This window comes from Sturnus vulgaris, chromosome 21 (genome assembly GCF_052056855.1).
Source record: "Sturnus vulgaris isolate bStuVul1 chromosome 21, bStuVul1.hap1, whole genome shotgun sequence".
NCBI classification, from domain to species: Eukaryota; Metazoa; Chordata; class Aves; order Passeriformes; family Sturnidae; genus Sturnus; species Sturnus vulgaris.
The window spans coordinates 9,894,276-9,915,446 of NC_142263.1; the positions used below are offsets into that span (position 1 = coordinate 9,894,276).

General features: G+C 49.7%; 1 protein-coding gene across 1 annotated transcript in view; it reads left to right on the forward strand.

Annotated features, from left to right (window-relative positions):
• GALNT17 (polypeptide N-acetylgalactosaminyltransferase 17) overlaps nt 1-21,171 on the forward strand; it is a 208,048-nt gene that overhangs the window by 83,007 nt on the left and 103,870 nt on the right. The window contains exons 4-5 of the mRNA XM_014881477.2: nt 2,011-2,185; nt 4,108-4,305. Of these exons, the coding sequence (XP_014736963.1) occupies nt 2,011-2,185; nt 4,108-4,305 (373 nt within the window). The remainder of the gene's footprint in view (nt 1-2,010; nt 2,186-4,107; nt 4,306-21,171) is intronic.

The following is a 21,171-nucleotide window of genomic DNA, read 5'->3' on the forward strand; positions in this document are numbered from 1 at the left end:
GTGAGGGGAAGCATCCCAGAAAGGCAGTGTGGAGAAAGCACATTTGCTGTGCCTGGAAGGAGGCGTGGCAGGGAAGGGAACAGATAATCCTTTTCCTTTGAAGATTTCAAAGCAGATGAGACTTGCTGTTTACTCCTTTGCTCTCCATTGTGTGTTTTCTTCATGTGGGACCTCACGTGTGCTCGTGTGTCTCGAGGATTTTATCGTGGATGATTAATGGTGACTTTTTTTCCCCTCTTTATTTTCTGTCCTGGAGAGAGAGAGAGAGAGAGAGTACAGTGAAGGGTAGTAGACTACAATTTGAGGTCACAGATCATATATTAATTTTCTGCTGTCTGAAGTCTCATAGGGATGAAAGATACTTTAAGGAACTGCTTTCATGGTGTTGAGAGTTTGTGTTGGTGCCCAGTGACTTTGCTGAGCTTTTAGAGCTCCTCTCTCCAGCACACCTTTGTGCATGGAGCTGGTGCAAGAGGCACTGAGAGGACCAAGGTTTCTCTGGCAGAGAGCTGGCACTTTTCCAAAGGGCTGGAAGAACACACTTGTGTTTATCCTTTGTTGTAACCTTCCATCTGTTTCCACCTTCAAAGCCCTCTGTGTCCTTTATGCTCAGGTCTTGTACTCTGGAGGGATTGTGTGCTGGGGGTGGCTGAGGGCTGCAGGTCCCTGAGGGTCTCAGGCACTGCACACACAGAGGGAAATGAGCTGCACTGAACACGAGATACGTGGTGGGAGCATCTTCTGAACAAAGCCAGAATCCCTTTCATCCCCTCACAAAAGCAAGGGGAATTTCTCCTTTTCTGGTGGCACAACAAACAGCAAGTGCCAAGGCTGTAGTGGTGAGGCTGAATGAAGAGGGCAGTGAAGCTCAGACATGGTTTTGATGTAGTTTGGGTCACTTTGGGTGGGTTTTGCAGCATTTCTAGCAGTGCATTCAGCTCACACCTCCATCAGGAGTTCAGAGTGTTGCTGTTTGCTGTCCATGGTTACATCTGTCTTTGTGTTTCAGCTCTGTTTCCTTTAGTGCAGAGGGGTGTAAGTGCCCCTCCCTGCCCTTGGCCTCTGAGGTGGCCTCTGGGCTCCTCACTGGTCCAACAGCAGCGTCCTGGGCCACCCTGAACCTCTTCTGTGTGGGCTGTGCTGGGTCCCTTGATGGACCCTCCTGGTGGTTGTGTCCCTTCCAATGGGTGTAGGGCTGTTGGCCCCAATGATCCTGCTGCAGTCCCTGCCCAGGGTGGGTTTGTGTCCTGGTTTGACAGACAGGTGTCTGCCAAGAAAGGCAGGAGCCTCTCTTGAAATGGAGAATGTAAACCCCCTCCCTCCAAATTATTATAATTCTGAAGTTAAGGGGCTCTCAGGCAAAGATATGGGAATAGGAATAACAGTTCTTTACTAGGAAAATTAAAATAGAAATCCAGTATTACAGAGAACAAACCCAAAACACTGCCAGAGTCAGAATCCAAGCTGCCCCTGTCAGTCAGTCAGGGGTTGGTGCAGTGCCATTCCATGGTGGCTGCATACTCCTGCAGTGACAGATGTGGTTCTGCTGGAGCAGGGCTCCTGCACAAGGAGCAGTTTTCCTCCAAAGCTCCAGGGATGATGTGGAAGGCTCTGGTTTTCCTCTGGGATCCAGTGGGAAAAGGCTGCTCTGCTGTTCCAAATCTCACCTTTGATCTGGGTAGGAAATGTTTGGCTCCTCCTCCTGGCTGGAGCATCTCCCAATGGGATGATGGAATTTGATCAGCCCTGCCCTGGGACTGCATGGCCATGAACAGGAGAGATCTCCTGGAGGGAGGATGGGCTGTGGAAAGATAAAGAAGACTGCCCCAGCTGGGTTAACACATGGCCCATTAGCAGAGGATATCTGCACAGAGATCAGGATCACTGCCCCAGCTGGGTTAACACATGGGGACAGAATACAAACTGCTGTCACATCCTGTGCTGTAACCTCAGACAGTTTGTGTCAGGTGGGAGCTGTGTCCCTGTCCCACTCTGTGTCCTTGTCCCCAGAGGAGCTGAAGGCGCCGCTGGAGGAGTACGTCAACAAACGCTACCCGGGGCTGGTGAAGGTGGTGAGGAACCAGAAGAGGGAAGGGCTGATCCGGGCCCGCATCGAGGGCTGGAAGGCGGCCACGGGCCAGGTCACCGGGTTCTTTGATGCCCACGTGGAGTTCACTGCTGGCTGGTAAGTGCAGGGACTGGGTCACTGGTGTGGTCACTGCCCTGCAAAGAGAGAGAAAGGACAGCAACACACACGGAGCTCTGTGGGGAAAAAAGGCCAATTTATTGTACAGACAGCCCGGATTTAAAGTGTGTTAGTGCAGCCAGGACAGGACAGGAGCTCATTGGACAATTGGGAAAAACATCCTTGGGACAGCACCTCAGGATGTGTCCCACGGGAAAGACACCAGGGATTAATGTTGATGATGAATTCCACTCTGTTTGTCACCATGTTCTCACCCTGGGAGACTCCTCCCTAACTGAAGCTGCAGTCAGCTTGTCAGCCTGGGAATGGAGCTGAGAGTCAGGAGAAATCCAGGCCTGAAAAGAATTTCCAAGCTGTAATTCCCCAGCTCTCTAAATGTGTGTGTCCACACACAGGGGGGCACTGACAGGGGAATGTCCATCCCTACAGAACGACACACAAGTCCTCTGGCTTGTTAGTCCTTCTCCAGGATTCCTCCTGGATTCCTTCTGCATTGAATGGCATGATGGAAAACTTTTCCTTGCCCTTGTCCCTTGTAATCCTTCTCTATTCCTTCCCTGTGTGCATGCACTTTCCCTGCTCCCTGTTTATATTTTTCAGGATGATTTCCCATTCCCTTAGTCTTAAGTAATTCCTGCAAGTTTAAAAAAAAAGCCCAGGCAGCAAGGGAATGAAGCAGAAAGTGTTTCCCACTTCTGTGCCCTTTTCTGGATCCCAGAGGGGAAGATGCTTTGGATTGATTTGTTTCCTCAGCTGCTGGGAATAAGAGCAGAGGTGCAGAAGCAGCAAAAGGTGTTTAATAAGGATTTTTTTCAGAGAGATTCAAAACATTTGAGCTCAAGTGGCTTAACTTTGAATCTATGTCGTGACAGGAGCCTGAAAGGGACTTTTTTTTCCTTTAACCAAGTGTAAAAGGTAAATGGTCCATGTGTAGAAAAATGGAGGTGAAGGAAGCTAAACTTGTGTTGAACTTGAACACAGTAACAACCACCAAAAAACTCCAATTTGCAGCTGTTAAAGGCAGAGTTCTTCACAGCTATTGAATCTTTTTTAATGACAGCTGAATTTTTAATGCAGCTGAAGGGGGTATTTTAGGAGCTGTTTGTTATGTTGGGATCTGTATTCCCAGCTGAACATTTCTCTCTCTGGTCACTAAATTCTCACACCTGATTCACTGAGGTGCTGCCATTGACTGAACTCTAGAAGCTCTTTTTTAGGGATAGAGAGGAGGCATTTCTGCAGTGTGAGCTTGACTCTCCCTCTTTCCCACCTGCTGCTGTTACTGGGGGCACTGGGAGTACCAGTTCCCCCAAATTCCCCCTGGTGTGGGCAGACTGACCCCAGGGCACTCGGTGGCTCTGGAGCTGCAGAGGTGAGGCTGAGCACACCCCGTGCTCTGAACATGTCCCACAGATGAATTTTTTAGCTATAAAGTCATCAAACTGCATCCCAAGGGAAAAAAGACCCTTCAAAGGGTCCTGCTTTCAAGAATGTATCTTGTTTTGGGATGTGGAGGAAGTCTGGGCTGCTTCAAGAGTGATTTGAACCACGCACACCCTTCCTGGCCTTGCTTTACAGAAGGGAATGTTTCCAGCCTGTGGGCCAGGTTTTTATCGAACACAAGGAAAACATGGACCTGTTGGAGTGGGTCCAGAGGAGGAACACAAAGAGCTGGGGCACCTCTGCTCTGAGGACAGGCTGAGAGAGTTGGAGTTGTTCAGCTGGAGAGGACAAGGCTCTGAGTGAACTCCAGTAGCAAAGGGAGCCCCCAGGAGAGCTGAGAGGGACTGGGGACGAGGGATGGAGGGACAGGACACAGGGAATGGCTCCCAGTGCTGGGTGGGATATTGGGAGGGATGGAATGAAGCTGCGGTGAACTGACCCCCTCTGCTTTCCCCCAGGGCAGAGCCGGTGCTGTCCCGGATCCAGGAGAACAGGAAGAGGGTGATCCTGCCCTCCATCGACAACATCAAGCAGGACAACTTCGAGGTGCAACGCTACGAGAACTCAGCTCATGGCTACAGCTGGGAGCTGTGGTGCATGTACATCAGCCCCCCCAAGGACTGGTGGGACGCTGGGGACCCCTCCCTGCCCATCAGGTACGGCCAGGCTGGGGCACAGTGACCAGAGCTGGGGACACATCCAGCTGCTGTGGGGACCTGTGGGAGAGCTGGGGAGTGACACAAGCACCCTGCAGTGACAGGGGAAAGGGGAATGGCTTCAGACAGAGCAGTTTGATATTGGGCAGGAATTGTTCCTGTGAGGGTGGGCAGGGCTGGCACAGGGTGCTCAGAGCAGCTGTGGCTGCCCCTGGATCCCTGGCAGTGCCCAAGGCCAGGCTGGACATTGGGGCTTGGAGCAGCCTGGGACAGTGGAAGGTGTCCCTGCCCATGGCAGGGGTGGCACTGGATGGGATTTGAGGTCCCTTCCCACCCAAGCCATTCCATGGTTCTATGAAAATGCAGGAAGATGAAGTGAGGAAGCCACCTTGGAGAGGTAGGGACAATGTCATAACCCTCACCAGCTGTGTGACATGAGCCAGGGAGGGTTTGGAAGGGTGCAGGGATTTGGAAAAGGGTGTTGGTATCAAACCCCCTGGGGAGGTGCAAAAGCTGTGCAGATTTGTCCAGGCTTGTGTTGAAGTGCAGGTGACAAAGTGGCTTTGCCTTAGTTCCAGTGTTCAGTTTGTGCAAACCATGAGGAATGAGGATGTTATTGCCATGTGATGGATTGAGTGTGGATCCATGAAACACAGCACTGTGTTTTCCTGAATGAAAAGTCCCTCTCCTCCCAGGGCAAGCTTTGGAAAAATGTGTCTCAGGCTGTTGTAACACTCCAGCTGAAGGGTTGGCAGCTCTGAAATGTGCTCCAGCCCTGCCAGGCTTCAGAGGTGGGATGAGCCCAAAACAAGAGCAGGAGGAGAGGGAAGAGCTGGCTGTGGGTGGGAGCTGGGGCTGCTCTGTGTGCACAGCTCAGAGGTTTTCCCTTCACAGCCCCCAAATATCCCAAGTGCTGCTCTGATAGGAATAGTATCTGGCCAGGTGGGTTGGATCCACCTGGATCCTGATGTGCTTTGTTTGGAGCAGCCTTGTCCTCAGGCACAGAGCCCTGCCTGCTGGGAATCCTGAACCCAAACAGCTCTGCTTTGGTCACTGACATAATCCCTGCAAGCTGAAATTAGGTCTATTCCCATTCACACAGAGACTTCTTGTTATTCCTTTGGCTGCCTTGTCCCAGGCAGCACATTCAGCCCTCAGTGGAGGAATTAGTTTAGTTTGGAGTCAGTTTATTCTGGACAGGAGTCAGAGCTTTGACAAATAAACAGTTATTTTAACCAAATTCAGGCTGCTGGCCTTGTTAAAGGAGGGCTGGGCCTCCTTTTGCAGAAGGCAAAGCTGAGGAATCCAGAAGCCCTTACAGGTGGGGTGTGAGCAGCTCCTGCTGGAGCCTCTGGAGGGTGATAAAAGTGGATCAACACTGCTGGGATAAACCTTTCTCAGTCAGTAAATATAAAAGTCAAGAAAGAGCAAGCTCTGTTATTAAAGTGGTGCAGTTGGGAGGTACAGGAAAGCTTTGGCACAGAGTGTCCCTTGTGGTTGTGACACCACCCTGGGAGCTTGCTGGGCTTCAAAACCTGGCACTTGAGGTGATTGAGGAAACTGGAGCCCCCAGTATGACATTTAAAGATGTGGCAACACCTTCTGCTCTGTTGTGCTCACAGAATCGGGTTTGAGGCTGTGTCAGAGCTCTTGGGGGTGGTTAAGGACAAGCTGGGGCAGAGCCACGTGGGGAGAGACAGCTTTGGTTTGGAGAAAGTGTTTGATGGCAGGGGAGATGAGGTTTGGCTGGTTTTTGGAAGGTGTTTGATGGCAGGGGAGATGAGGTTTGGCTGGTTTTTGGAAGGTGTTTGATGGCAGGGGAGAGGAGAAGGCAGAGAGTGGTGAGCTGAGGAGTTTCTGAGCTGAGAAAACTCCTGTGGGGGGCTGGAGGGTTGGGTGATCATGAAGAGATGGAGTGGGGAGCTCAGGACCTACACCTGGAGGATCTTGGTTCTTTGGGATGTCTTTCCCAAGGCTCCCCAGTATGAACCAGTTTAGGGGTTCCCATTGAGCCAGGAGTAAATGGGCTCACAGGGATGTTGGACATTTCCACACAGCTCCACATCTCAGCACATTTCTTTTCCTTGCTTTGGTGCTGAGAGCCAGAGGTGCTGCCTGGGGTGGATCTGCTGCTGATCTGCAGCTGTAGAAATGAAGTGTTTGCTCTGGGAGTTGGCTTCTGCTGGCCAGCAGGTCCTGTTAGGTTGTTCTGGTACTTATTTTATCTTTAAAAAATGTAGGGATGGTGCTAAAATCTGGGCAGGACATTGAGCATCACATTCTGCATTTCAGCTGATTGCAGTTACTGGCAGGAGGAGCTGGGAGAGGTTTTTATTTGAGCTTCCTATAACCTTTGTGCACCCCTTACATCCCTTCTGGAGACAGCCTGGGAGCAGGGGATGCCCCATTGCCCCCTTGGCATCCACAGCCAGGGAATCCCAGGGATCTGAGCACTGCTGAGTGGAAGGAACATGAAAAAGAGATCAGAGCAGGGTTCTGGAAACACCTGGACTCTGTTAAAGGCATCTGAAATGTGGATTCTGCTGCTGAGGAGAAGGACACAGCCCTGAGAGCCAGGGACCTCCCAGCCATGTTTAATATTAAACCACTGCAATAACATTGTTAGCAGGCACTGAGGGAGGATTAGGAGGAAGATAAATGGGCAGTGTCCCCAACAGGAAGCTAATGACACGTGCTGTCCCATTGTGTACCCACACACAGACCAGAAATAATGACTGCAGTTATTTCTTTGTCACATAATGCTCTGAAAATCCTGCACTTTGTAGCAATGTTTGCATGGAAGGGGTAGCAGTGCAGTGCTCCGTGTAATTATGCATGGGATTAGAGGAAATTTGGAAATTATAGCATACAGAGGTACATTAGCTTTTAAGAGATATTTTAGGATAAAAAGGTGGGAGTGAAGTAAAGCAGTTTATTCCCTATTCTTGGGTTTACTCTTGGTGCATGGGGACTGTGGCAGCCCCAGGAGGAATTCCCTGCCCACCAGAGCTGCTCCAGCCCTGTGAGCCCACAAGTGACCAAATACATTCAGGGGCGACTGGAGACAGAATATGGGAATGTTTTGGGGCAATTTTCTCTCATGGCTAATTCCCAGATATGATTATCCAAGCAGAGAGCTGATGGCCGCTTTGAAATGAAATTCATCTAAAATATGGCCCAGTCTCAAACTGGCTCCAGGCTCCTGCTTTATCCAGTAATATCCTGCAAGAAATAGCCTCCCTTAATCCCTGGGAGCAATCTGCTGTAATACCTGGGGTCTGCAATACATCTGCTGTTGTATTTTTGTCACCTTAGCATTTAAAATGCTGATACACCAAAGATCCCCCCAGTCTCAGCATTAGCTGGGCCTGGTTTCACAGCCGGGCTTTCCTTGCCAGACTCTGCAAACCTCTGTGCAGGAGATAAACTTGTGATTACAGGGTAATGGATCATGTCTGAATTAGCTCTCCCAGAAGAGACAGACAGAAAATGCCATTTGAAATGGTCATCACAGAGGTGCTGGTCTCCACCAGAGCGAGCTCCTGCAGAGCTGGTGGGATTTCCTGGTGCTGGTGTGTTAGGAGGGGATCTGTGTCTGCAGTCCATGCCTGCATGGGCTTTGCTGTGCAGATGTAGCCAGGATTTATGCAGTTATTAATGACAGGCATTGATCAGAGTTTGTTGAGGGTCCAGAAAACCTGTGAGGCCATGAAAAATGGAAGAAAGGTGATGTTTTCAGGGTCCTGTGGGAAATCCAAGTGAGATCTTTGGAGATGCTGTGAAACAGCAGATGGATGGGCTGGTCTTGGGGTACCCCATGGTGGGATCCAGCGTTTTAGCATCTTCAGGGATGATTTATTTCCCACTGAAAGAACATGAGCTGCTTTGGGGTTCATTGAGGGCTGAAGCCTCAGTGTTTCACTGGTGTGAACCCAGAGCCAGCAGCTCCTCCTGCCTGACCTGGTTTGGTTGTGTCACATCAGCTTTGGTCAAAAAGCTGCTGAAATCAGGGAGATTGATGGTTCCATGTGCTGATGGTGCTTCAGGGGCAGCCCCAGGATTTGTAACTACAGGTGTGAGGTACTGATGGCTTCAGGAAAACAATGAAATGTTCTCCTGCCCCTGGGTCTCACCCAGGAGCCACATGAGTGAATATTGAGCAGCCCTGGGGCTGAGGGACACTCAGCTGAGCAGGGAAATGGGGCTGGACACACTCTTCTGCTGGCAGGGGTAGTGAAACCTGGAGCTTTGCTGCCTGGCTCCTGCTGTCACTGAAATCACAGAGCCATTGGGGCTGGAAGAGCTCTCCAAGCCCCTCTGGTCCAGCCCCTGACCCAGCAAACCACATTGTGAGATGCCAATCTCCTCCTTCTTTGAGCACTTCAGGGGTGGTGACTCCCCCACCAGCCTGGATAGATTGGATTATTTACAACAGAATGAATTTCCTGACTTCATCTCTGCATTTTCCTGTTCTGGCTGTGCAGAGCAGTGGAGGCAGAGGCTGAGGGACTCCCTTAGTGAGCACCCCCCATAAGGTGCTGGGGCTGGAGAAGCCCTCAGGTGGCTCCAGGGATGACAAGAAGCCTCTCCCAAGCCTGACAGGCATGGATGCAGCTGGGAGCCAGCTTTTAGGTTAAACTGGACTTTGGACACAGCTACACTGCAGATGTTTTATGTGGCACTTCATCTCTACTGGTGCTGGAAGACCAAAGCTCATTTAATTAGAATTAAGATCATTCATTGAGCAAGAAACGAGGTTTAAGAGTTATGGATTGTGAAAGAATTGAAGGGCTGATAGATTTGGGGGTTTTTATAAAGATGAAAATAATGTTAATTAACCCACCCAATTACCTGCTGTCTCAAGCTCACAAAGGTTAATGAATTCGTTCTTACAGCTTACCTAGGAAAGAACAAACTTCATCCCAGGTGGGGGAATGGGGTCGAGATGGGAAAAACAGAGGGGTCTTAGGTTATTGAATATGGCCCAGGAGTGGAGAGAAGGTTCTGCTGCTTAACAAGATATTTGTGTTTAATTAAAGTGTTCCTCAGCCACAGAGCTCAGGTGGTGCTGAGCTGTCCCTCTCTGGTGCTGGGCTTTCATTTGGGGTAGGACATTAGGGATTTGTTGTGGGATCATTTTTATATTTATTTATTCATTCCAGAAAACACTAACTCTTGATTCTTCTGAGGGGCTTCTTGCAGCCATCATCCCATGATGGTGTCTAAAAGTGCAAAGACTCAATGCTTTCTTTATTTTAATTAAATAAATGTAGTTTCTTTCCTCTTTTAGTTCAACCTCTAAGATTTCTTTCAGGCCATTGTAACAACCTGAAACTTCTGTGCACACAAATTTGCACAAACTGTGAAATAGCCAGAGGAATAGAGCTCTAGGGAATAACCTCTGCTGCCATAAAATGGTGGAAGAGGATCTCCAGGCATGGGACAAGGCATTCCTGTAGCACATCCCCACCCCTGCAGGGTTAGCAAGGTGTACATCACACCCTCAATAACAGATCTAGACAGGTTTGCTTATAAATAATTCCACCACCACTGGAGTGCTCAAGGTGGCAGAAGGCAACTCAGGGATGGTGCAAACATGGGTTGGACATGGGTGTGAAGAAAAGGCAGAATTTTCAGGATATTTCCTGGGTTTCTGTTGGTTTGTTTTGAAAAAATCTTGAGGCATTTGTCCAAAATGCTGAATATTTTTAAAATTAGTTCTTTCTGGCTTTAACATCTCCAAACTGCAGGAAGATTCATGATTCTGTGTGAAGATGGTTTAAAATGTTCTCTCTCTTCTGGCGTTTGGAAGTTGAGGGGAAGATTTCTATAGGAGCCAGATATGGGGTAGTGAAATGAGAATTTGTTTTTGGAAACCTCACCTGGAATGTGTGAGAAGATGCTGGTGTCAGGTGTTTGCTCAGAGGGATGGGATGGGATGGGATGGGATGAGATGATGGGATGGGATAATGGGATGGGATGGGATAATGGGATGGGATAATGGATGGGATGGGATGGGATAATGGATGGGATGGGATGGGATGGGATGGGATGGGATGGGATGCAGAAGGCTCGTGGAGCTCTTCAAAGGCTACATATAAAACTTAAACAGATAAAATTTAAATTAAACAGGAAGATAAAATGCTGGCACTGCTGATCCTCCCCAGGCTCTGAAGCTGCTCTCCTTGAGCAGGTCAAGCAGGCCAAAGCTCTGTGCTGGGCACCCAGATGCTTTTATCTCCCTTGAAGTCTGGTTCTCCTCCATCCCTGCACTGGCTGCAGTTCCATGTCAGGGCTCAGCATCATTTCCAGCAAAATCCCTGGAGCCCCAAAGGACTTTGGGCCAGACCTTGGGAACAACATGGATTTGTGGCAGGCCAGGCTGGGCAGGGCCTGGAGCAGCCTGGGACAGTGGGAGGTGTCCCTGCCATGGCAGGGGTGGCACTGGATGGGTATTGAGGTCCCTCCCAGTTCAAATCCTTCTGGGATTCTGTGACTCTTCCCCAGGCAGGGTTTGGTTGGTGCTTCTGGAAAGAGCTGCTGCAAACATCTTGTTCTGCAAACACCTCAGCAAATCAGACCCAGCCATCCTTAGCTCCTGGAGGCTTGTGCTTCCAAGGATGTGAAGCTGAAACCTGAGGTTTGATCCCTCCTGGCTGGCATGGATAATGAAGGTTTCTGAAAACTTGAAAACAAATAACAGAAGAATCTCAGAATCACAGAATATTTTGGGTTGGAAGAGACCTTAAAGCTCATCTCATTCCACCCCCTGCCATGGACACCTTGACCATCCCAGGCTGCTCCAGCCTGTGTCCAACCTGGCTTTGTAGAGAAGAAATTGAGGGATTTTTTTTGTTTAATTAGTGTCAGTCGTGTTTGGGCTCGGAATGTAGGAGAGAGAAGATTTAGGTCAGAATCACGACCTCAATAACTTTGTCATCCAGCTCCAGATTAAATTAAAACCATCAAGTGCTTTATCAGCTTCTAAAGTACTCCAGCAAGAACCTTTTCAGTGTTCTCAGTTTGGGTTTTCCTTTTAGTGCTGAGTTTTTTGGGGATGATTTGAGGCCACATAGTAAAAATTTTAATTGACTTTCTCGATTTTTATGTTAACGGTTCTGGGTGGAGTGATCCTCAACTGGCTGCACAAAGTGACTTTCACTCCCTGGTGTGCTAATTTGAAGCTCTTAAACTTCCCAGAGATTCCCTGTGGTGTGAGAAAGCTGCCATGGACATGCTGGAACTCAGGTTGCTGCTGTTGGGTCTCTTTATGAGGAATTCTTCATCTGCTGGTTTTTAATGTCACCTAATTTAGTGCCAAGTGTAAAAGAAGGCTCTGTAATAATTTGTGATGGTGTCAGGTTTTACAAGATGAGCAGATTGATGTCACTGCCTGGAGAGCCTCTGCTGAGGGTGCACCTGAGGTTTGTGCAGCTGGAGCTGGCTGGCAGCAGCCCCTGGATGAGCAAGCTCTCCGTGGATGGCAGTGCTGGCTCTCATCTCACATCTCTGTGTTCTTGGAAGACTCTCCTCAGGATTGGCTGCATCCAGAGCAGAAGATTCAAACCTTGCTGAAACCTGGCAGGGTCCCCACCAAGCCCCAGGGTTTGGGAAGGGGCTCAAAGCTGTGGAATCCTTCTGTGAATTAGAGAAAAGCTTTTGGAGTGGAGGATCTGTGTTTGTGCAGCTTCCCAGTGTCAGGGGCAGAGCTGTCATCAGAGCCACCACGGTGTTGTCACAGGGACACAGCAGAGGGACCTGGGTGGGCTCTGCCTGGCTGCTTTGGAGAAGTGACCTTGAGAAAGCAGAGTTGGGGCCCTCTTTGGGTGGGACATTTGGGGCATGGGGTGGGATTTGGGGTCAGTATTAAATACCTGCCCCAGGGGAGGCTGTGCCTTTCCTGGAATGGGGGACATCCATCCCTGGGGGCCTGGAACCCCTGGAGCCCTGCCCAGCCTTGGTGGCACTTGTCACCAAAACATTGCCCTGCTTTGCCTGGGCTGTCTGCAGTCAGGAAAGCAATTTGGGAATTCCTTGGCTGTTCCAGAGATTCCTGGATGAAAATAAATGGAGGCAATCTTTCTTTGCTTTTTGATGATGGTGCAAATGTCAGCACCATTCTGGGAACCATGGGACACTTTTTGAAGGTTTCGTGGGTGGGATTGTCCCACTCTGCTCTGCACCAGGGGCAGCTTGGGGCAGGGTAAGACAGATCCAGAGTTACTGGAGACCATCCAAAGGAGGCACAGGGAGATGGGAAGGGCCTGGAGGGGTTGTTGGGGTGTCTGTGCAGGGCCAGGAGTTGGGTCGATGATCCTGTGGGTCCCTTAGAATCCCATTCTGGGATTCTACAAAACCATCATTCTTGGCCAAATCAAAAGTGTTATTGCTTAAAGTAAAACTTAACATCCTCCTTCAAGCACCAGTCAAGCCCCTGAAGCTTCTCCCTGAAGTGCCTTGAAAACCTGGGCAGGGACATTGAGCCCCTGGCTCATCCCTTCAGGAGAACAGAGTTACAGGCAAGGGAGCAAATTCTCCTTCCTGAAGGGAGCCGTGGTTTATTGGTAGAAAATGTTCATGTAATCCATTTTTATGAAGAAAACCACGCTGGCCATACTGGAAGTGTTTGCTTTTGTATTTGTAGAGCTTTGCATAAGAGAATTATTTTGATTAAAAAGAAAAAAAAATTATGCTCCTGGTTGAAAAAATAAAAAATACTCGTACTGACAGAACTTTAATCTGATCCCAAGTCACAAAAACAGCTTTTATTGATGTCAGAGTTGCTTTAGAAATGGAAAGAGTAAACAGGATTTGGCCTTTAATTTGTGAAGGGTTTTGATTTTTCAGAGGCATTAAAGAGACAGAAAAGATGAGTATTGAATTATTTAACAATTGCTAGGAAAATTAAACTTCAGAGAGCCTGTTTTCACTGCAATAATCTTATTAATGAAAACAAAACAATCTGGGGCAGCAGCAATATTCAGAGCTCATACCCTGCTGCCTGAATTGTTTCCGAGTGGTCCATGAAGTGATTTTGGAAGCCAAAGCCAAGCTGAGCCTTTTCTGTGGTCTGTTCACACTTCCCAGGAGAAAGCTGCTGTTGATGGATTATCCAAACATATTTTCCCTCTAAATCCAAAGCAGAGGGGAAAAATATGCGAGGAGGAATTGGGGGAATTCGGCTCTTTGAATTTTTTTTTTTCATTGGCAGATGGCTTTTAAGTGATTTATTGGCCAATGCCAATCAATTTTCATTAGAAAGCAAGTATTTAATGACTTTGGAGGTGGGGATTGAAAACAAAGAAGTGTTAATGGAGCCGATGGTGCCGTGTGACACAGCAGAGCAGCCCTTCATCAAACAGACTTTACAGAGTGTTTGAGAGCCAGCGCTGAGGGCGATGATTTCCTTTCATGTGCACTTTAATTCACTGTCCTTTGCAGTCAGTGGTGCATAACTAGGCCTAGATTGAATTAAAGGAAAAATGGATCCTTGCTCTCATGCTCATGGGCTGCAGCAATCAGTGCTGGATGCCCTGGGAGCTCCCAGCTTTGCCTTGGAGGTTTTATAAACTCCCACTCCAGAGCCCAGAGCTGCTGCTTTGTCCTGGAGAGCCTGAACCAAACCCTCCTGAGGTTCCACCTTGGAATGCTGTCCTGAGTGTCTGCCCAGGGCTGTGAGCAAACCCAGCCAGCCACAGCCTCATCCCTCATCCTCATCATCACAGCCTCCCTCACCCCGGCTTGCCAGCATGGCTTTGGGAATCTGCACATGGGGAATCTGGGGGAGAGCAGTGGCAGGGTCCTGATGGCCCCTGAGACCCCACCTGCAGAGCTGCCCCAGCCCTGGCCCAGCACAGGCAGGACCTGGAGCTGCTGGAGAGATGCAGAGGAGGCTCCAGGATGAGCAGAGGATGGAGCAGCTCTGCTGGGAGGAAAGGCTGGCAGAGCTGGGATTGTTCAGCTGGAGAGGAGAAGCTTTGGGCTGAGCTCAGTGTGACCTTGCAGGACCTGAAGGAGCTGCAGGAAAGATGGAGAGAGACTGGGGACAAGGGATGGAGGGACAGGACAATGACATGGAGTGACAGGACAAGGCAGGTGGCATTAAACTGAGCCTGGCTTTAGATGGGATTTTGGGAATGAATTTCTGGCTGTGTGGGAGCTGAGGCCCTGGCACAGGGTGCCCAGAGCAGCTGTGGCTGCCCCTGGATCCCTGGCAGTGCCCAAGGCCAGGCTGGACACTGGGGCTTGGAGCAGCCTGGGACAGTGGGAGGTGTCTGGAATGAAATGATCTTTAAGGTTCCTCCCAACCCAAACCATTCTGGGATTCCATGACACCTGTGGGTGCACCCACCCTTTCCCCTCCTCACCTCTGGGGATGAACCACTCCAAAGTCAGGATTTGCTGCTTCTGCCCTTGGGGGAGCTCCTGCTGGGCTCCTGCCAAACTCAGCCTGAGCACTGGTGGACTGCCCTGCTGCCAGGGGATTTTGGCATTCATATGGAAGTGAGGTCACTCAGGAACAGATTTTATTTGCTGTTTTTTGAGGCTCCAGATCCTGTCAATGCCTGGAAATTATGTACCTGGGGCTGGATCTGGGCTGCCTACTACAGAAGCCCATTTTTAGGAATTTTTCCCCATTTACAGGGGAGCATCAGCCCTGCTCACCCTTGGTGAGGTGCTGGATCATTCCCCCTCCCCTTCATGAGCCCCTCAGTTTTGCCTCAAGAGTCTGAACCCTACTCGAGAGCCATGAGGTGGGGGAAATTCTCATAGCTCATGATTTCTGGGCTCTCCAAATCAGAAACCCTCTGTGCTTGCAGTCTGAGAGGACCTGGGCACAGGGAAATTCTGTTCCAGGGGGGTGGGAGGCTGGAGCAGCCCTGGGAGCAGCTCTGGGAGCAGCTCTGGCCAGGGCTGGGCTGTGACAGCTCTGTGTCCTGTGTGGGTCCTGTGGTGCTAAATGAACACCGTGCTCACATCCCTGGTGCCTTGTAGCTGTTCTGCTGCTCAGAACATGAACAGCTCCTTGCTAATGAGCAAGGCTTGGGCTGCTCTGAGCTGGGTCTGACTCGAGCTGGATTTGCTCCCATTAATGCCTGGGCACACTCAGCTCTGCTGGGGACACGGGGCTGCCACAGGGAGCAGAGGAATTGGGTGTCTGTGAGGGGCTGGCTCTGCTCCAGGCTCATGTGCCTGGGGAGAGCAGCCCTGCAGAACCCTGCAGCCCATCCCCTCCCTTCTTTAGGCCTGGTTTAAATGTGCAGGTGCTTGGGCATTAGTACTGGTGTGGCATGGCATGACCCCAGCACAGCCCACAGCTCTGGCTGGCAGGGTCACATCCCTGCTGGACACCAGCCTGGTGTGTCCTTCCCCTTCCTTTCTGCATTCTCTGTGCTTTCCCTTCAGGAAAAAGTACTTTGGGAGGGGAGAAGAAAAAGACATGAAATATTCAGGTGAACATCTGTCAGGGTTTCTGTGTGCTGCCATAAGACCTCCGAGTTGTGTAGCTGCAGCAAACAGGTGTGAATGGAAGCCCTGGGCTTAGGAGGAAGGTTTGGTGATTGGGAAAAGGTGACACAGGGTGGGCCCCACATCCAGAGCAGCCTCCACAGAGATTGCTCAGTGCCTGCAGGGAGGGAGGCTCAGGCTTGCTCTGTCAGTCCTTCCCAAAGTCGCTGCTGGGATGTTTGGAACGAGCTCTTCCCTCTGCTGAGCAGGGTTTGATGCCTGCAGGGCCACTGGTCCCTGCTGTCCCCAGCCCTGCCACTGGCAGCACAGCTCTGTTCTCCTGGCAGTTAGAGAGCATCAGTCACAGCCTGATGTGCACCCCTGCTTGCCTTCCTGGGCTCCCTGGTTAACCTGCTGCTCCTGTCAGGCCCTGGGAGGAAGGAGCAGCTGACAGCTTCCCCACATTCTCCACAAATGGGATTTAATGGCCATGTGATCCCACAGTTCTGGCTTCTTTTTTAGGGGAAAGTTCTGTCTTTTCCTACTGCAATGATAGAAACTTTTTCTCTAGGTGTGGGAAGTCAGCTAAGGCAGGGTGCCAAGGAACTGTGAATTCCTCATGGTACAAACTCCATGCAGGCAGAACTAAAAACTTGGAGAACTGCAGGCTCCAGGGGAGGTGCCACATCAGATTTTGAAACTGTGGCAGTCCTGAGTGAGACTGCAGTTGAACCATTAAATGTGTCAAGAACATTTGCTGCCAAAACAGAGGCAGAAGCAAAGGCTGGCACTGAGAAAGAATTTGGGGATGCAGCCTGATGTATTTTGCTCCAGGTTTGGAGGAATTGGGAAGCTCCTTGTAGGGCTGTGTGCTCTGGAAGGGACAGTAAGGCAGATTGGGATGGAGTAGTTGGTGCAGGAAAATGGGAGTGTTAAAAACTGCTCTTCCTTGCATGTGTTGGCATTTCCCAGAGGGAACAAATTGTTGGTTCTTCCACTGTCCCAGGCTGCTCCAAGCCCTGTCCAACGTGGCCTTGGGCACTGCCAGGGATCCAGGGGCAGCCCCAGCTTCTCTGGGCACCCTGTGCCAGGGCCTCACCATGGGATTTATTCCCTATCTTTAACCTGAATTTCTCCTCTGGCAGTTTGTACCCATTCCCCCAGTCCTGTCCCTCCAGTTCCTGATGCAGGGTCCCTCTCTGGCTTCCTTCAGACCCTGGGAGGTGCTGGGAGGTCTCCAACAACCTCCTGTTCCCCAGGCTGAACAATCCCAAATTTCCCAGCCTGTGTCCATGGGGAGGTGCTCCAGCCCTCCCAGTAACCTCACAGCAGCTCCCCCGACCCTCCCTCTCCTTCCCAGGGAATTTGGATGTCTCAGTGCATTTCCTGCTCCTTCTTGGCAAAGGAAAGGGATGGGAACATTTCCTGAGAGCTGGATCTGCCCCGAATTCAGGCTTATCTCTCTGCTTCAGTTGACAGCTGTGTGGGTATCATCTCCAAAACAGAAAATAAACAAACTCCAGGAGCTCTGAGTTCTGCATTTTCTCTCCGTCCGTAGGCAGCTGCACTTGTATGTGGGCAGTCATGGCTTTGTCACTTTGCTGAGAGGGAACAAAATGAAAAATCTGGGGTTTTTTAGATGAAAAAGTCTGCTGAATATCTTTCTCCCTTCCTCAGAGTCATTTTCAGCTTTTAGGTCTGTCTAATCCACAAGATATTTTGTTTTCATTGTGTTGCAAAGCTTTCTGTCCACTGGTCAACAAATGTCTGGTGTCTACTGGAATATTGCTGCTGGAAGAAAATGTGTTTGGAAGGAGACAGAAGCACACAAGATGCAGTGCTAAGGATGGGGAGCTGAGCTCTGGCTGAAGATGCTCTAAAAATAAAGTGGGAAGGAAGGAGGGGAGAGCTTGCAGTTCCTTTTGGAACAGGAATGAGGAGAGGGGGAAGGCAGATGGCTGCTTTGCTGGATTGTTCCATCTAATCTGGGGATGGGGACTTGCAGTTATTTCCAGGAAAAATCACTTGGGAATTCATGGGAACAGGGATACTACAGGATTAGCAGTTTTTGTGGGCTGTGGCATCAGGCTGCTGTCCCTCCACATGTGCCATCCAAAGGGGCTCTCAGTGCTGTCCAGGATTTGCAGGGACACAAACCAAGGGCTGTGCAGCCCCAGCAGTGCTCAGGGCTCACAGCAGAGCCACGTGTTCCATTTTAGCAGGGAGAAAAATGTAGTTTGGTGCTTCTTTCCAGGGAGCAGTGCTTCCCTTGGCCAAGCTGGCCATAAATCAGCCCAAATTCCCTGTGTGCCTGCAGAAGTGGCTTCGTTTCAGTTGGGAGGGAGAATTTGCTTCTCCTGCAGCCGTTTCTCTTTCAGCTTTTGTGAAATGGGCTTTAATCTAGAAATAAATCATCAGAGCGTTACTAAATTAAAAATAAGCATAGAAGCAGACAGAGCTGCCAAGCTAAGGTTAAACTTGGAGCAGGAGATCAGATTATGGTTTCATCAGTCTTTCCTCCCACTCTTTGCTTAATTTGGTACTTACACGAACCTAATAAGCATTGCAGAGCTCTGCACACCCAGCTGCTTTGGAGAGCAGTCTCCTGGTCCTCATGTTCTTATTTTGGGTCACACACATCACTGCACTGATGTGCTGGAGCTGTACTTGTGGATGCCACAATTTATTGGGATGCAGTAGGATTACACTTGCTTGGAGCAGAGATTAGCATCAAGTTTACCTACCCTCCCTGGGAGGAAAAGGAGCATTTCCAGTCCACTGCAGGTCTTGGGTTGGTTTTGTTTACTCTCAGACCTGACCCCAGCTCACTTTTGAAGAGTCTTGGAGCAGCAGCATCATCAGGAGGAAAAGGGACCATCACTGCCAGGCAGCTGGGAACTTCCCAGGACGGACTGGCAAAGGGATGGAGGGGCTGGTGCTGCCAGGGATTTACAGAAATGAGCCCAGAGCAGGGGAGGGCGGGGAGGGGCTGGCAGAGAGCAGCTGTGGCTGCCCCTGGATCCCTGGCAGTGCCCAAGGCAAGGCTGGATGGGGTTGGAGCAGCCTGGGACAGTGGAAGGTGTCCCTGCCATGGCAGGGGTGAATTGATAATTTTAATGTCCCTCCCAACCCAAACCATTCTGAGATTCCATGTTTCATTCCCAGTCTGAGAGACCTGAGCTGGTGTTTGGAGGAGCCTTGAATTTCACAAACTCTTTGTCCCTTTCAAACCTCGTTTTTAATTCCTCTTCCCCTCCACTCCCAGCACTTCCAGGAATGGGATGATATTTCCATCCTCGTTTTCCTCTTTATTTTACTGAAAGTTCAGCGTGGCAAAGTCCTTGAGCATATTCCTGCTTTGGAGAGCAAAAAGGAATCTCTCAATGGTGCTGGATGTGATCCATGTGATCCATGCAGGACTTTGCTGAGTCCTGGCCACTGTTTGCAATGTTCTGTACAGGTCTTTTTGCTCTTTGTTTTTTGTAATCTCCATCGGTTGTGTGATGCCATTGCTAAACAAATGAGATGATAATTAGCATAGCAACATCAGAGGAAGTTGATTTTCTGTCTGTAATAGGGATGATGATAATTAAACATGCATGACCTCATTGGGTTGAATAGGAATCAATTAAAATTAAAGCTTGTTGGGAATTCTTTTTCTCCTGTAAAATTTTTTAGAGAAAGCAAGAACAACATAACAAGTCTTAATGAAAGGAAATTGGGCTGATTTGCACCCTCAGTATTAAAAAATAAAATAGTTGGAAGATTTTTCAGGAATGGAAAATTTGATGGTACCTCCCCTGCCCTGCCCCAGCCGTGTGTAAATGCCCATTTTGATGAAGCTTTTCATTTGGAAAAACAAAGTTTAGATCTTTCCAGCTGTTTCTAACACTGTTTAGAAAAACTCAGATCAAACCTGTGGAAATGCTTCTCCAGTTTGTGTCCAGGGAGGCTCTGTGGCCAGCAGGGCACATAAATCAGTTTTGTAACATGTCCTAATGTCCTGTGCATGAGTGAACATTGCACTGGAGCAGCTCCTTTTAGAGGGAAATGATTTATTATTTATGATTTATTATTTATGATTTATTATTTATGATTTATTATTGGGGAGGTGGAACAACAGAGGGTTAAAGTTGGAAGCCAAGTCTGGGGCCCCAGTTTGGAGCTGGTGTTGCCCCCACTCTCAGCCAGAGTGGTGGGACCTGAGAGGCCCCTCTGGAGTGCAGGTGGGAAAGTCTTGGGTCCAGTTCCTTCTTTTTGCCATTTCTTTCCAAAATGAGGTTTCAGTGGTGCCTCAGAGTTGCAGCCAAGCTTGCCCAGGGCCTCTGGGTTTGGGTTTTGGGAGAGGTGTGAAACCTCTCAGCCTGCAGGTTCAGGTCAGAGCAGGGAGAGGAATGGGAAACCAAAGCTTTGGCAGTCCCGGGCCTGTGTTCTGAATTTTGGGATTTGCTTCCAGGCCTTTGTTTGGATCTCTTCTAATCTGTGGGATTCATCAAAGGTGGGAAGGGGTTGGAAACAAGATGCAGTCACAGTCAGTGTGTGAGGGTGCACAGGGATGCTCTGGATTCAGCTGCTGCTTCCCAGCCCTGATGTCCTGGACAGGTCCTGCACAAGATCCTGGACAGGTCCTGCACAGGACACTCCTCGTGTTTGCTCTGGGCTGTGCTGTCCTGTGGAAAGGGCCATTGAGGGAACGGCCTCAGGCTGGGCCAGGGGAGGTCAGGGTGGACAGCAGCAGGAATTTCCCCATGGAAAGGGTGGCCAGGCACTGGAACTGCCCAGGGAGGTCTGGAGTGCCCATCCCTGGAGGTGCCCAAGGAATTCCTGGCTGTGGCACTCAGTGCTCTGGGCTGGGGACAAGGTGGGCATCAGGCACAGCTGGAACTCCATGGTCTTGGACAGCTTTTCCAGCCTTAATGACTCTGTGATCTCACCTTTCCCCCTTCCCTAGCAGAAAAACCAATAAACCTTACATCCAGTCAGAGTGAAACAAATGCTGAAATCCTCCTTTTTGATTCTTTTTGGAAAAGTTTTGTTTCTTCACCATCCATTGGTGTCACAGAGGGTGTGGTGACACTTCTGTGAAGTGGGAGGTGGTGGCTTAAATTCCAAATGTGTCTTCTGGTTCCTGCTGGGATTTGCCACTTTTTTACACCTGTGATGAGGCCATTTCTGATTCAGACTCTCAGATTGCCCCATATCTGATAAATGACATAACACAAGCTGGTGTCTGTGCAGGTGACACTCAAACCACGGCATGAGAGGTAAACACACCAAATATGTGACAAAACACTGTTGTGGCTTTGGTTTGAATATATCCATCTAAACTTCCATGGTTTCCTCATGGAGCATCTTTGTGAACATGGAGAAGTGTTCCTGAGGAGAGATGCAAGGTGCATCTCTGATAGCTTAAACTAG